Genomic DNA, 13,958 nt, shown 5'->3' with positions numbered 1-13,958 from the left:
GCAATTCTATTTCTGTGATTAAATGAATGCTTCAAAGATAAATTGAGCCAACAATTTAAAAGTGGAACCGAGCTGCTGAAGAACTGGCCATGTTTTAAGACACATAAAGCAAGTCAGGTCTCTAATGTGAAGCTAAAAATGGAAAGCCACAAGTGAGGAAGAGAAATACAACTTCTGAGCTTTTCTCTTTGAAGATCTCAGAGCAGCAGCATAGGAACTGCTTTGGAAACCTCTGAAGTCAAGTCAGGTCTGGCAGGAGAGGATTGTCTTGTGTGGCAGGTAACAACTTCACAGATGTGACAGACATTATTTTCCATAACAGGTCAGGGATCTGCCACAGACAGAAGAAGAGTTCTACTTGGAATGATCAGCCAGAACCACGACAGAATCAAGTTCTGCATCAGGAGATGAACAGATCAGCTGGAAGACATCAGAGACTGGCATTATGAATTATAGCTCTGCACTCCAGTTAACTCATTAATGTACCAGTTGGACTAGTAATTAAATTCTGACAGCATTAGTTTCCTACCAGCAGAGAAAACTGATAGAAACAGTTCACAGGGGGACACTGAACACCAATCCTAAGATCAGAGATGAAATGAATGAGCTACTACAAAGGCATCTCAACAACCTCTCCTGTTTGTCCAGCTTATGAATCACCTCCAGAATTCTTCAATTAATGCATGGGCACCCTCAATAGGAACTAAAACAGTGAATTTACCTAACTGCATCAGGATGCAAACTGAAGAAAAATTCAGTTCTTCACAAGTTTACCTATGGGTCAGCTTTCTGCTTCTCTCAGGGGACTCCTGCTCTGTCTTCATTTGGCAGGCCCACTACACCCTCACCCAGCCAGCAGTCCCATTTCCTAAATGCAATACCTCCTCCTCCTCAGAAAGTTTTACCAACACAGTGCACTGTAGCATCACATGGGTACAGCACCCTTCCTCTCTGCTCCCCATGGCAGCATCTTCACACTGTCCTTATCTACAGGGTTTTTCATTGAGCACATGCATCAGCTTTAACATCTACCTAAAAGTTAGTAAGGAGGTAAGATACTATATCCCAAGCAAACAGAATGGACTTCCTCACTACCACCCCACTATGAGAAAAATACAAAGACACACAGATGTGAAGAAGGAATTGCTAACCTCTATGTGAAGGAATCACACACACCCCTCTACTTGTAGAATACAATAATACATAAAACAGAAAAAGAAGGAAAATAAGAAATCCTATTATGAAAACTGGATCAGAATCCACTCATTTTGCTTTCAAATAGCCCCTTAATCTAATTAAGATCTTAATTGGGAGGAAATTTGTTTAAATAAACAATTTTTTTTAATTTGCATTTTTTAAAATAAAAAAACTTTAAAATATTTAGTCTTATTTGCACTTGAACTAAACCTTAATTCTGAAACAGTAATTCTCCACTTAGTTCTACTTTAGGCTTAATTCCTACTTTAACATACAGCAGACCATTTCCAACAATCTCTTCCCAAGACAATGGCAGATCAAAAATCATATGTTTTTAAGCATTACTGAATTTAAAGTTGCCACTTTAACACCGGGACAGCAATACACTAGTCTTGTATATATGGAGGACATAATTATGTCCATTCCCCTAAACACGAAGAAATCTTATTTTCACCACAGCCAAGCCCGAAAGTATACACTTCCTGCATCTTCTGGCAGTGGCTGAACACTGAGAGAAGCATAAGTAGATTTTAATCCTAGTTATGTATATTGCAAAAGGAGCCAGGAAGTGTGCTAACCATAGATGAAGTGTGGTATGATGCAACACAGTAAAAAAATATTATTGTCTGTACAATATTTATAAATGCTGGTGCTCATTTTAAGAAATATCTGTAGAAAATCCCATCTTTACTCCACCAGTGGAAGAACAGTGGGGCTATACACCAATGAAGCAACAGACTGCTGAATTCACTGTATGAGCAGGAGGCATGCAGGTTTTCACGTTGACACAGAAGTTCTGTACAATACCAACATGTTTACTGCATGACTAACATCAGTATACAGAAAACCTGCAAAATTTTTACTTCTGAAAAACTGTAAAGAATAATTTCATCCTTCGGTTAAAGAACGACTACTACACAATTTGATACTCAATATACCAGATGAATATTTTAGTGTATGACTAAGCAATCCATTGATGAAACTACTGAAAACTTTAAAACTTTTTAATGCCCCTCTACAAATAATAGCTACTTCCACAATATCATTAAAAATGCATCCACAGGACACTAAATGAGCAAGCCACCCTATCATTCTCGAGTTCTTGCATATGTGACTTTACAATCTATTTTTGCAGTCTAAAGGACCTGTTTTCTAAAAACTCGTAAAAACATCATAGATCTTTCCTACCACCAACTTCTGCAGAGAGGGTCAAGTTCTTCTCCTCTGGCCAGTCTGCTGTAGCATCTAACAAGCAGAATATGCATTGCTTTTTTTTCCTCTCCATATGCTACAGGAGTGATCTCCGAACACTGTGCTCAAGAAAAGAGGGGAGCGGTTATCAACGTTACAAACTGGAATGTTTCCCTGAGATTAGGAGGTTATTACCCTGCAGGTACAATGAACAGAGGAGAGGTAAAGAGGAGTCAGTAAGGTTATGCTAAAAAAGGTTTCGCGAACGAAAGATTACTGCAGTACACCAAGCTGCCCTTACATCACAAATTCAGAAGAAAATCAGTCCCACCAGCTTTGCTGCTCATTCTGCTGCAAGCAGAATGCATCCCCTGCTTTGCAGGACACAGTCAGTGCTTAGCAAGTTACACCTCCACTCCCTACATGTACACGCACAGCTCTGTACAAGCTGTATCACACTATGTCCAGTTGCAGCTCCACAAAACCCAGCTTACACTGCACTATCTAGTGAAAGTTTTAATAAACTGAAATGTTACATAAACAAAATAATTACTAGTTTGTGTATAACTCAGTCAGAGTCTATACTATAGTTCTGAACAATAGTATAGAGCCATAGCTCTGAACCTGACAAAAAGCCAGAAAGGCAGGATTACTGTGATAACAAACCATACTAATTTAAAACAAGGAAGTACTTTCTGGCAGCTGGGGGAGGTGAAAAATAAGGGAGAGTGTCAACTTCCCTGTCATCCAAATATCACTTCCTTGTATTTATCTACCCAGCTATTGAGTAGACTGCTCTGACAACAGCATATTTAACTGATTCAAAATCCATAAGCTGTTTTACAAGTAGGGTGCAAAAATCCCATGCAAGGGTCATTTTGGTGTGTTTCACATTTAAAGCCTTATCTCAGTGGATTAAAAAAAAAAAACTAGAAACCAAACGTCACCATTTCAAGACAGAGAGAAAGGTATATATCCCTTACAGGCTTCCCCATACACATTTAGTAAAAGTGCATTTTACTTAGAATATTAAACTCAAGTCAATACTGCCTTAAACAGAATATATTTCATGGTGCTATTTCTAAATAGTAATTGGAGTAAACAATGAACTCAAAAAACTTATCGCACATAAATAAAACAAACATATCCTGGTGTTAACTTTTAGATAACTTCTCACAATAGGTGTAATTAAAATACCCAGGAAACCTGCAAGAACTTGGTACTGAAATAATACATATTGGATCTTCTGGTAAACGTGCATATTTTACATTTAAACACAGATCCAGACAATCTCCTTATTTAGCTCTGCTAAGCTGTTTCAGCAACAGTCACAGTACACTGTAATATAATTACACTGTAATACATTGAATGCAACTGGAACCTAGGAAGAAGATACTTCCTAGTGCTGTTATCAGCTCCCATCATATAGATTTAAAATGAAAACATATACCTTGCCACTTATTGCTACTGGTATTTAAAAATACAATTGTACAAATACAGACTGTCAACAAGTATTTGCTCTTCTAAATCACTCAGAGCAAGATACCCATAAAAAGATATTCTGATCAGCTCTTCAACTGCACTGAACTGAACCACTAACCTTTTATTGCTTAGAAAGGGCTTTAAACATTAGAACTAATAACCACACACTGTTCTGAGCACACTCACTTCCATTAAAGAGAACACCAGGGACTGGTTAGGTAAACAGTAACAAGACTGGAACACTCTTCTGTTAACTAATGTACCATGTGCTGTTGTGCTTTTGTCAGCTCAGACACGAGGATTTCTCTGTGAACAGTGCACCTACTGTTCACACCTATGACCAGGGTGAACTTCCCTTTACAGTATTACCTGTGAATATTTTAGTACCCAAGAGAAAGAATATACAAACCACACCTTTCCCCCCTCATGACTATCTTGCAAACAACAATAAAAACTTTTCCAACTTGATTACAAAACCAGATCTACATACTTAAGAGGAAAACAACATGGCAATAAATTGGAGCCTTCCTATATTCTTTGGAACTCTATTTCAAATAAAGATAACACCCTGGGGAAAAACAAACAAAGAAACAAAAACCAAACAAACAAATTACAAAAAGAAAAAAACAAAAAGCAAAACCCCACAACACAAAAATCATCCTCTGTTTGCAATGGAACCTACTGCATTCATTATTTTTAAAGGAAAATTCATAGTAACATTAATATAACTGAGTAAAGAATTTAAACTAAAAGCAGATGTTACTGTTGGCACCTTCGAACCATGGAATTTTTCAAGGTTTTGTGATTCAGATAACATTAAAATGTAATATTATGCTGATGTGAGTCAGTTTATCTCAAGAGTTTTTAAGATATGAACCTCAAACTGTCTAGGCTGAGACTTCAGAATCATAACCTAGAATCATAACCAAGAACAACATTATAAATATTCATATAACTTCTTTTTCTAGTAGACACACACTTTCTTAGCAAGATCAGTTAATACAAACACATACTGTTCTCCTTCCAGGTTAACAAGTTTTTCTTCTTTCCCAAATACCTTAAATTACAAGGAATATTATCAGAATTATATTAGTTTAACAGTTAGCACATGCATTTCCAGTAGAAAAGTTACATTTTTAAAACAGTAAAGAGCCTCTATTATTTAGACATTGTGTTGCATCTACAGATGTTGAGTACAAAGTTCAGTGTACTGAAAAAAAACCCCTCAGTTTTAAACTGTCATAGCTATGATTCTCATTTGTTCCAAAACATATACAAAGCCCAAACTCAAAACTTAATCCTGTTTCTGTAATCTGGCATAGAAATTGCATCAGTATTAACAGAAAATGGGCTCCATAAATATGTTCCACACCACTGCAGGAGTTCAATATTAAAGGCAAGCCAATGTACAGAACAAGCAGTGAAAACATTTCTGAAGCAAGACACAGTACTCACGTTCAGGACAGAAACAAACACAGAATGATGGGGCTGCATCTGGCAATACTGACACCAGACTCCATCCATCCATTTCTTTTTGAAGGGCCAATACCAGAAAGCTTTAATAAGCATCAAATTTAGGTGTTTCATCTGTGACTGAAACAAAAACGTCTTGGCCATTTTTCCCCTCTCATAATTTCTCAGGATCACTTTTTAATAATCAACTGTTTTTTTATCCCCTGTCTTCCTAATACTTGCCTTTTATTTCCTTCTACAACTCTCTTTTGCACAATTTACATTTCTGACATAACTTCACTGTTTACTCCATAGGCAGATATAGAAAACCTTCTCCCTGCCCCAACAAGATACACTTTGGGAAATCAATTTAATAGCAACACTTCAAGCACTATGCTAATTCTATACTACACTTGAAGCAACTTGTTCCATTGATGACAACCACAGAAAATTGCTGCTGTGGTAAACACTAAGTAGACCTCTTTCCTAATGACTTCTCAGTTTATCAGATCAGAAATAAAGAGCAAAACTGTAAAAAAAAAAAAGCTCAACAATATCCTGCAGATGTAGTTCAAAATTCAATTACAGATCAGCCCAGTAACCAGCTACAAATCATAATGCTTCATTTCAAAATAGTTCAATTTTCCAGTTCTACCCAAGGAACAGAATAAAACACTCCACACCAGCCTGTAAACAGAAGTAACACAGCCTTTCTCCTGCCTGAAGACATGAAACTTCCCCTGGTTTTTAAGTTACTGCCACAGCACATTCTTGGTATGCTATATGGAAAACCCAACTGTCTGAAATTTCATTCTTTAACATGAAGTACCATTCATGTCTGTACTAAGTACTCATTTCAGTAAGTCCCCAGGGAACTAAAATAGAAAAATGATAAACAAAAAGTGATAAATTGCAGTAACTAAAGAATATTCTGGGAATTGTCTTAAAATGCTAAATACATTTTGAGAAAAAGCCTCAATTACTGAAAAAAACATGAAATAATGACAAAACCACAAAATTGTTTCTATTATTCTAAATAAAAATGCTATGCCTTTTCCTTCTACGTTGACTGTAAATCTGAAACCATCTAATTATATATGGGAGTTGCAATTGTTTTTTTAACATTATCAGCACGATTACAAGCCCACTCAAAATTTATGTTTCATATTTGAGACATCTTAACACTTTTTTTCCTAGCAAATCCTTTTGAAATCTGATTAAACCACACCTACTTGTAATCAAAAATATACCAGGATCTTGTGTTAGAGAAGTGGCTTTTTTCTAAGTATTTCTAATCATGCCTATCTTTTTAAAAGAAAATAAATAAAAGCAAAATAAAAATGAATTAGTAATTTTCCTACCTGTTCCAGTACCTGGATTTGATGTCTCTTTATCATATAACAGGACATCAAAGAAAATGAAGACATTCCCCAGCCACCCATCTTTTTCCTCAAGAGATCATGAAAAGAGTTCAAGGACAACTACGTATCATTCCCACAAAGGAGAATAACACTGTCAAATTAATCGTATTAAATTGTAACTATTCTCACCATAAGCCTCAAAAAATATTAAATACTTTAAAAGTTCAGAAGATCATTTATCAAAATATATTTGACTAAATCTGGAGTGTTCTCAATCATATATGATGTAAATCCTTCATATGACTGTTTTGTTATTTCCAAGATACTTTATAATATTTGATAAGCATAAGCAAAATTACATTCCTATAAGAATGCAGGAGTGTAAGAATTGATAGTTTACATTTAAAAGAACCATAAGGCTTACTGTAACAGAAAAAAAATTTTCATGACATAAAAAAGCATAAAATATTTAACTGCTGAACTGAGATACATTTAATAGTATTTTACACCAAGATTAAGCATCTCCACTCTCCTTCAAAGTAAACTAATAAGCTGAAACAAAGGTAGCAAAATTTAAACAAGTAGCAGTTAAGAACAGCTTTATCTTAACCTGTCAACAGTAACCTAAAACATCTCTTTAGCAATTAAATCTTCTATGCAGTTTTTACTTTGTAATATCAGATTTCTTCTATTTCTTTGCTTAAAAACAACTTCACTCCTCTGAGAACTGCAAATAACCTTATACAGCCTAGAAAGATTTATTTAGTGAGAGAAAAACAGGAGAGAATATCACTTACATTCTGATCTACCTATCCGAAGAAGTCATGAAGAGAACCAGATTTTAGCCCAGTGGTTTTTTAACCACCAGATTTTTAAATGAACGTGACTTTGATGAGATGAAGCACAGACTAATTCTTGGTATTTCTCAAATTGTAAAGGGGAGTCTATACTGTAATAAGATTTATTTTCTGCTCTGAATGTTATACTGGAATTGGTTTTATTGTAAAAATTCAAGTTTCCAAAACAGGTTAGATATACTATGCAGAAACCAACTCATATGAGATGTGCCCAGCATTATACTTAAATATTTTGCAGTAGTCCATTAGGCTGGAAATACAGCTTTGATATCCACCTGACACAACTAAAAATGCATTGCTGATAGTAACATTGAAGTTTCTTGTTTCCATTACATTGAAAAAATACCAAAACTTCATGCTTCAGAAGAATACATAATAGCACAGAGTAATAATAAATACTTGAATTTCTAGCATTCCACAAACCAGGCCATCAAATGAATCATCCAGTTCATAGAGGCAATCACTAGGAACAAGAGAGCAATTTAAAAAGAATTTAAAGTTCTGTAAACCACTATGATTCTCGGCTTCTGCCTTTATGACTGTCATTAGCTTAATCTGTCTTATTCCCATTTTAAAATCCTGCTGAAATACAATATACTAATATCTTAACAATCAGACTTTTAACTAAACCTCTACAAAGTGTTCTAATTGATACGGAACTTTGTTGCTCATGAGTACTGCAAACATCTCACATCAAGAATTCCAAACTCGACAACAATCTGAAGTGTTAATTAAAATACTTTTCACCGTTCCGCAAAATAATTTTCCCCATTTCAACAAACAACTGGAGAGATTAAACAATACATTTACCACATCTGCATGGTCTTCTCTGATTTCTGAATCTGTACATTTAGAAACAAGTCGATTTTTACAACTGTAACGTGTAATGTTTATTTGCAATAAAATAGATGTAGCAGATAAAGAACTCTAATAGAAAAAAGTAGACTCCTGGTAACTACAGCTGAATGCTGAAGAGCAATAAAACTGGGTCAACAACATCAGTAAATGCTCAACCAGTACACAAATACTGAGAGGAAATCAGGCATATATTATAGAGAAAACACCAAACAAAGGTGTTTTTCTCAGGATGCAACGTAGGATTCCTAATATATATGTAGGGTAACAGCATACCAAGTATAATTCAAATATACTACTTGTAAACTGTTTCCAGCCAGATTAATGCAACTGGATAAACTATACTAGCTTCTGTGTCAGTTACTTTTAAATACAACTTTACTGAAAATCTCTTTTCATATATTGTTTTTAAGGTTTAAAGCCAAAAAATAGAATTCCAAACTGCTCATTTAAGCATTATATATCTACTATTTATGACATTTAAATAAGTAAAACCAATGATAGCTTCTAAAAAGTGATCCTCACACGGCAATACTGATTATGAAAGACCACTGAAATCTTAACATGAAAGCCTTCAGTAATACCTTTTTAGGACGTTGCAGATGTTTTATAACATATAATACCAATGACAAACCACAGCTCATACAAAGCCCAGAATAAAAGTGCACGTATCAGAAAGTACACTGTACCCCAATAGAACACCTTTTTATTCATAACTTTACATACCTGGTACTTCCTCATTGTTAATCTGACTTTTGTCTTCTGCTTTCCTCATAAAATAAAAGTTCATACTAAGCAGAACACAGAAACTAATGCTTTTGAAGCAACTGAATGAAGTCTAAATGTAAGTCTAAAGAGATAAAGTTTACAAACAAAAATAACTTCAGAAAACAGTCTAAACAAACTAAAAATTGAGCCAGTAAAATGTTAGGAACTTCTAGCAAATGAAGATTTAAAAACCTGTTGTCAGGAAAAAGAAAAGGAGAATCTCAAGAAATGCTCAGTATGTTATACTAAGCATTCCTGGTATAAATCTACTGTAACTTGCTTAGTGGCAGAGAATATTGAAAGATAAAAAATCCAAACTCAAGCAAAGCCTCAAACTCTTTGTGACAGAATACTTAAGATTTTTATTAAGATTTTTCAAGTGCTCTCATGAGGTCTCTACAAAATATAGTAACATCTAAAAAATTTAACTCCTTGTTATGAGGTTAAACTCCATAATGTACTACCTTGAGATAACTGAAATCAACGGGAAATAAATGAAAAATTTCCAAAGTGCTCTTGAAGAAATGCTTTAAAATTCACCACCTGAAATAACAAATATGGAGAGATTAGAAGCACTTTTGCTGGAGCTGTCTGGACAATTTTTGTACCTAGAGAACAAAATCAACTTTAAAACATACAAATAGTTTTATATTGATACCAGGGTCTTAAGCAACGTTTACACATAATGTCTGTCTTAGAAATTCACTGTCTTCAGTTTCATAGCATCCAGTACAGATAAACTAAGTGCAGGACTCCTTCAACTTAAAGTCTGTCAACAGCTCTCTCTTCAGAACTGAGATACGTGTTTGAAGCACTCATCTTCCATTGGACCTCATTACTGAAAAAAAGCATGAATGGTTACAATTCAAGACTATCACCTTCAGCTGACCACGTAGTTTCTCAAAAATTGTAAGGCATTTCAGACAAATGATGTCAAGATGTATTCTTAACACAGCCCACAGTTACAGCCCTGCAGTGTAAACCAAAGAGTAGATGGGAACGTTTTGTCTAAGAATAACGAAGCATAAATGCCACTGGCATCTAATCTTTAAGACCTTATTTTAAATGCCTAAGGTGATCTGTTCAGTTCAAGTATTGAAATGTCACTGCAACTAAATTACATGCTCTCAGAACCACAGGAATTGATGGAAGTCAGTGAGTGTCACTGTTTCTGTTTGCATCTACCAAGGTTTTAACATACAGAGCCAACGCCTGGTTTTACAAGACTCCAACTCCAATTCACTGACCGGATCTTTTTAGGACAGAACTTAATACACACAACTATTCCTACCTCACTACTTCCCTCCACAGATTGCAGAAGATAAAGATGAAACTCCAGGAATCAAACTTTTCTCTCTCAAGTGTCAGGCCAGTGCTGGAGGTACTGCAATGTGCTTGCTGGAAAAGTGTTAATCATTACACTCCCTAGGACCAGTACCAAAGTAAAAACGTTTCTTAAAACAACATTGCAGAAAGAAGTTGCACTTGGTATTAAGAAGAGAGATCAGCTAGGGAAAAACAGACAAACAAACAAACAACCAAAAAACCACAACCAAATAAACCTCACAACTCAATATTAATGTGTCCCAAACTCAAGCAGAGAGAATAAAAAAAAAATAAAAAAAATTATGTTATACGAAACCTATACTTCAGCATAAGTAAGAACACCACAAGAACACAAAAGGCCTCCCAGCTTTTACAAAACAAAAAAGCAATCAAGCTAAACCAAAACAAATAACTCACAACCCCTATTTCTTTAGTCTTAACCTAAAGACTTAATAAAATCACCACACTTCTTGCTACAGGAATAAATATTTGAGTATCTTGCATACCTCACAAAATTGCTTGGCTTGTCTCACATGGTGACATGTCTAAGTTTCATGCAACTGCAGTCTATATTCCCCTTGCACTACTTATGAATCAGAAAAATCCCAGGCATAATATTTGCCTGATAAGTTACTATTTATTTTCAAGAAAGTAATTTTTCCTCTTTGAAACATGCCCTTTCCTTAAATACAAGACCTATTCCGATATTCCAATCTGTTTTTTTCCCGTTTTATTGCAACCTGCAAAAGAATCTTTCAACGTGAGTTCATCCTTTTCTTCCCCTCCAAATAAATTTGTAACACTTTTTTGACCATACTGCATGGATCTCAAATGCCATGATCTACTGCTTAGAAAATTCCCCAGGTAATAAGAAACATAATTAAAATAAAACTTTTAATTAGATTACTTTTAAATCACTTGAGAGTAATTTTCACCATTCATCAACTCAAGTACTGATGTACACCCATGTTCTACTAAATTCCAGTTTAGAGCAGTGAAAGCTCATAAGCTTGAAGAGCTATTCCACTAAATTAAATAATTACAAAACATCGGTATTTTCTACACGTAGAACCAGGAAGCTTAGGTTCAAAGTGGTAACTCAGGATATACTTCATATTTTACAAAAGAAACACACCAGAGAGGCCAGGTAAGGTGAAAACCAGAAGACTGTCCTGTAAGAATGCATTAGCACTGCAGTATCACTAGAGAATCTGCTTAATCATTTAATCAGCTTTGCAATTATCACCCTTAAAAAATCTGCTCTGAAAAGCTCCTCATACACAATGCTTAACCTCAAGCACATGGAGTTTCACTGATCCTGTGAAACCTTTGCTCACAAAATGAACAAATATTGGTAAAATCTGTACTATTAGGATCTGAACAGCTGCAATCTTTATCCATTTAATTTCTCAATTACAGAAATGTCCTTTTCTCTGAGAGATTATCGTACCCTTTTCTCTGATAGGGTGAGATTATCACTTCACTGGCATATGTTTCTTAAGTGTTATCCTCCCTGCTTCTTTCCATCCTTCTCTAATGCATCAAACATTAGCCACTAACCTCACTTTCAAGGGCACTGCTGGCTCATTCCAGCTCTATTACTTCAATATACCAAAGGATTACTGCTTGTTTTCCCTGAGACTCCAGCACTCCCTTGAACCTTTCAACAAGTATTTCCTGCGTTCTCTTAAACTGCTTACGTTCTAATTCCCCTGCAAACGTGACAAAGGTCCACCCCATTGATACCCTTTGCTTGCAAGGAGTACCAAAGGAAACAGTTAGGATGCTGCAGTTGATATCATTGCCCATGATGCTCAACAGTATTGGCCCAACTCTCAACTGGCATGATCAGTAAATGATCAATCTTCTGTTGAAAATTTATTTGGGATGTTCTTAATGTTCCATGTTTGTGCAGAATGGAGCACTACACTACTAAACCCACTAAGTGTATAAATGTTGTAGATGCTAAATGAATGCAAACATAATATACATTACAACTAGTCATTACAGTTGTCAAATACCTTAAATATTCCTTTCATTGTGACTGACTTTATAGAAACTGGGGGGAAAGTTGGAGGAAAAATAGATATCCTAACAAATTAGCTAGAACAGGAACAATTTATTCACTTATTAGAGGGGGGAGGAGGAAGTACTGGGGCATTAAAAACATTACAATTTGCTCTGCCAGAGCATTCCTCTACTGCAGAGGAAACCTGTATTGTAACACAGACGCTGTCTTGAGTTCCTAAGTATCAGTTGTTTTCCTACTCCTGAACACATGAAAACCCTGTACCACCAAGAGAAAATACTTATTTGAAAACATTATTAGAAAAACAAAACATTTGCTACATTCTTTGAAAAAAAAAAATTGAACATCTGGGGAGAAAACAAAGTGTACAAGAAGCATAGTCAACATCCAAAGAAACACCCACCTCACCCACTCTGCCAACCAGAATTCAGAGTGAGGTTTTCACATCCACCATGAAGAAAGAATTCAGCAATCAAATGCTGTCTTTCCAAAGGATTTACAAAGCAGATAAAGATCCAAAAGGCACACACATCTTCATCACCTTCACTCACACTTGATAACCCCAAGTATGCCAAAAGTAAGACCGTCTCTCAACTCTTCACTACAATGCCTGGCATATTTCAGAAGTTCTTCAGTACTCCTAACACTCCCAAGCTGACTCAAGCAGATGTCATTTCATTGCACATTACTGAAAAAATACTGTTTACTTAATATGGAACTACAGAAATGCATTTTGTTCTATTCTTTGCATTCCAGCCAATGAGAAGTGGTTTGCAGGGTACCAGACTCCTGAACAAATTGCTAAGCAGAAGTATTACATGAATAGATACTATGATAAAATGGTGAGTCTTCTTGTTGGTACACAGATTTTACCCATTCAAGTGAAGAGCTTTAAATGGCTACTTCAAGTAGACAGTCTCATCAAAGAAAAACAGGACAAGTTGTTTGAATTTGCTGCTTTGTGTGTCTTACTTCTAACATTTTCATAGAATCACAGAATGGTTTGGGTTGGGAGGGACCTCTAAAGGCCATCTAGTCCTATCACCCTGCAGTATGCAGGGACATCCTCAACTCTATCAGGTTGCTTAGAGCCTTGTCAAGCCTCATCTTGACTATATCCAGGCATGATATCCAGGGATATCAACTGTAGAGAACTACGTCACTGCACAACCTGTTCCACTACTCTCATGGAAAAGACTCTTTTCCCAATATCCAATCTACATCTACTTTTTTTATATTTAAAACCATTGTACCTTGTCTTATCACTACAGGCTTTTGTAAGCAGTCCATCTCCAGCCTTCTCGTAGGCCCCCTTCGAGGAAGGGGGAGTTATTAGGCAGGTTGTTATTAGGTCTCCCCAGAGCCTTCTCTTCTCCAGGCTGAACAACCTCAGGTCCTTCAGCCTGTCTTTGTAGGAGAGGTGTTCCAGTCCCCTGATCA

General features: G+C 35.8%; 1 protein-coding gene across 6 annotated transcripts in view; it reads right to left on the bottom strand.

The window, feature by feature from the left end:
* FNBP1L (formin binding protein 1 like) overlaps positions 1-13,958 on the bottom strand; it is a 59,332-nt gene that overhangs the window by 37,145 nt on the left and 8,229 nt on the right. For 4 of the 6 annotated variants that reach the window (XM_071750740.1, XM_071750741.1, XM_071750743.1 and 1 more), the window contains exon 1: positions 5,326-5,502. The exons of the other annotated variants lie outside the window; for them this stretch is intronic. In XM_071750740.1, the coding sequence (XP_071606841.1) occupies positions 5,326-5,487 (162 nt within the window). In that variant the 5' untranslated portion in view covers positions 5,488-5,502. Of the gene's footprint in view, positions 1-5,325; positions 5,503-13,958 lie in introns of those variants that run through there. 6 annotated transcript variants of the gene reach the window in all.

The sequence above is a fragment of the Heliangelus exortis genome, chromosome 8 (assembly GCF_036169615.1).
Source record: "Heliangelus exortis chromosome 8, bHelExo1.hap1, whole genome shotgun sequence".
Classification (NCBI taxonomy): domain Eukaryota; kingdom Metazoa; phylum Chordata; class Aves; order Apodiformes; family Trochilidae; genus Heliangelus; species Heliangelus exortis.
This window is presented reverse-complemented; position numbering and strand designations above follow the sequence as displayed.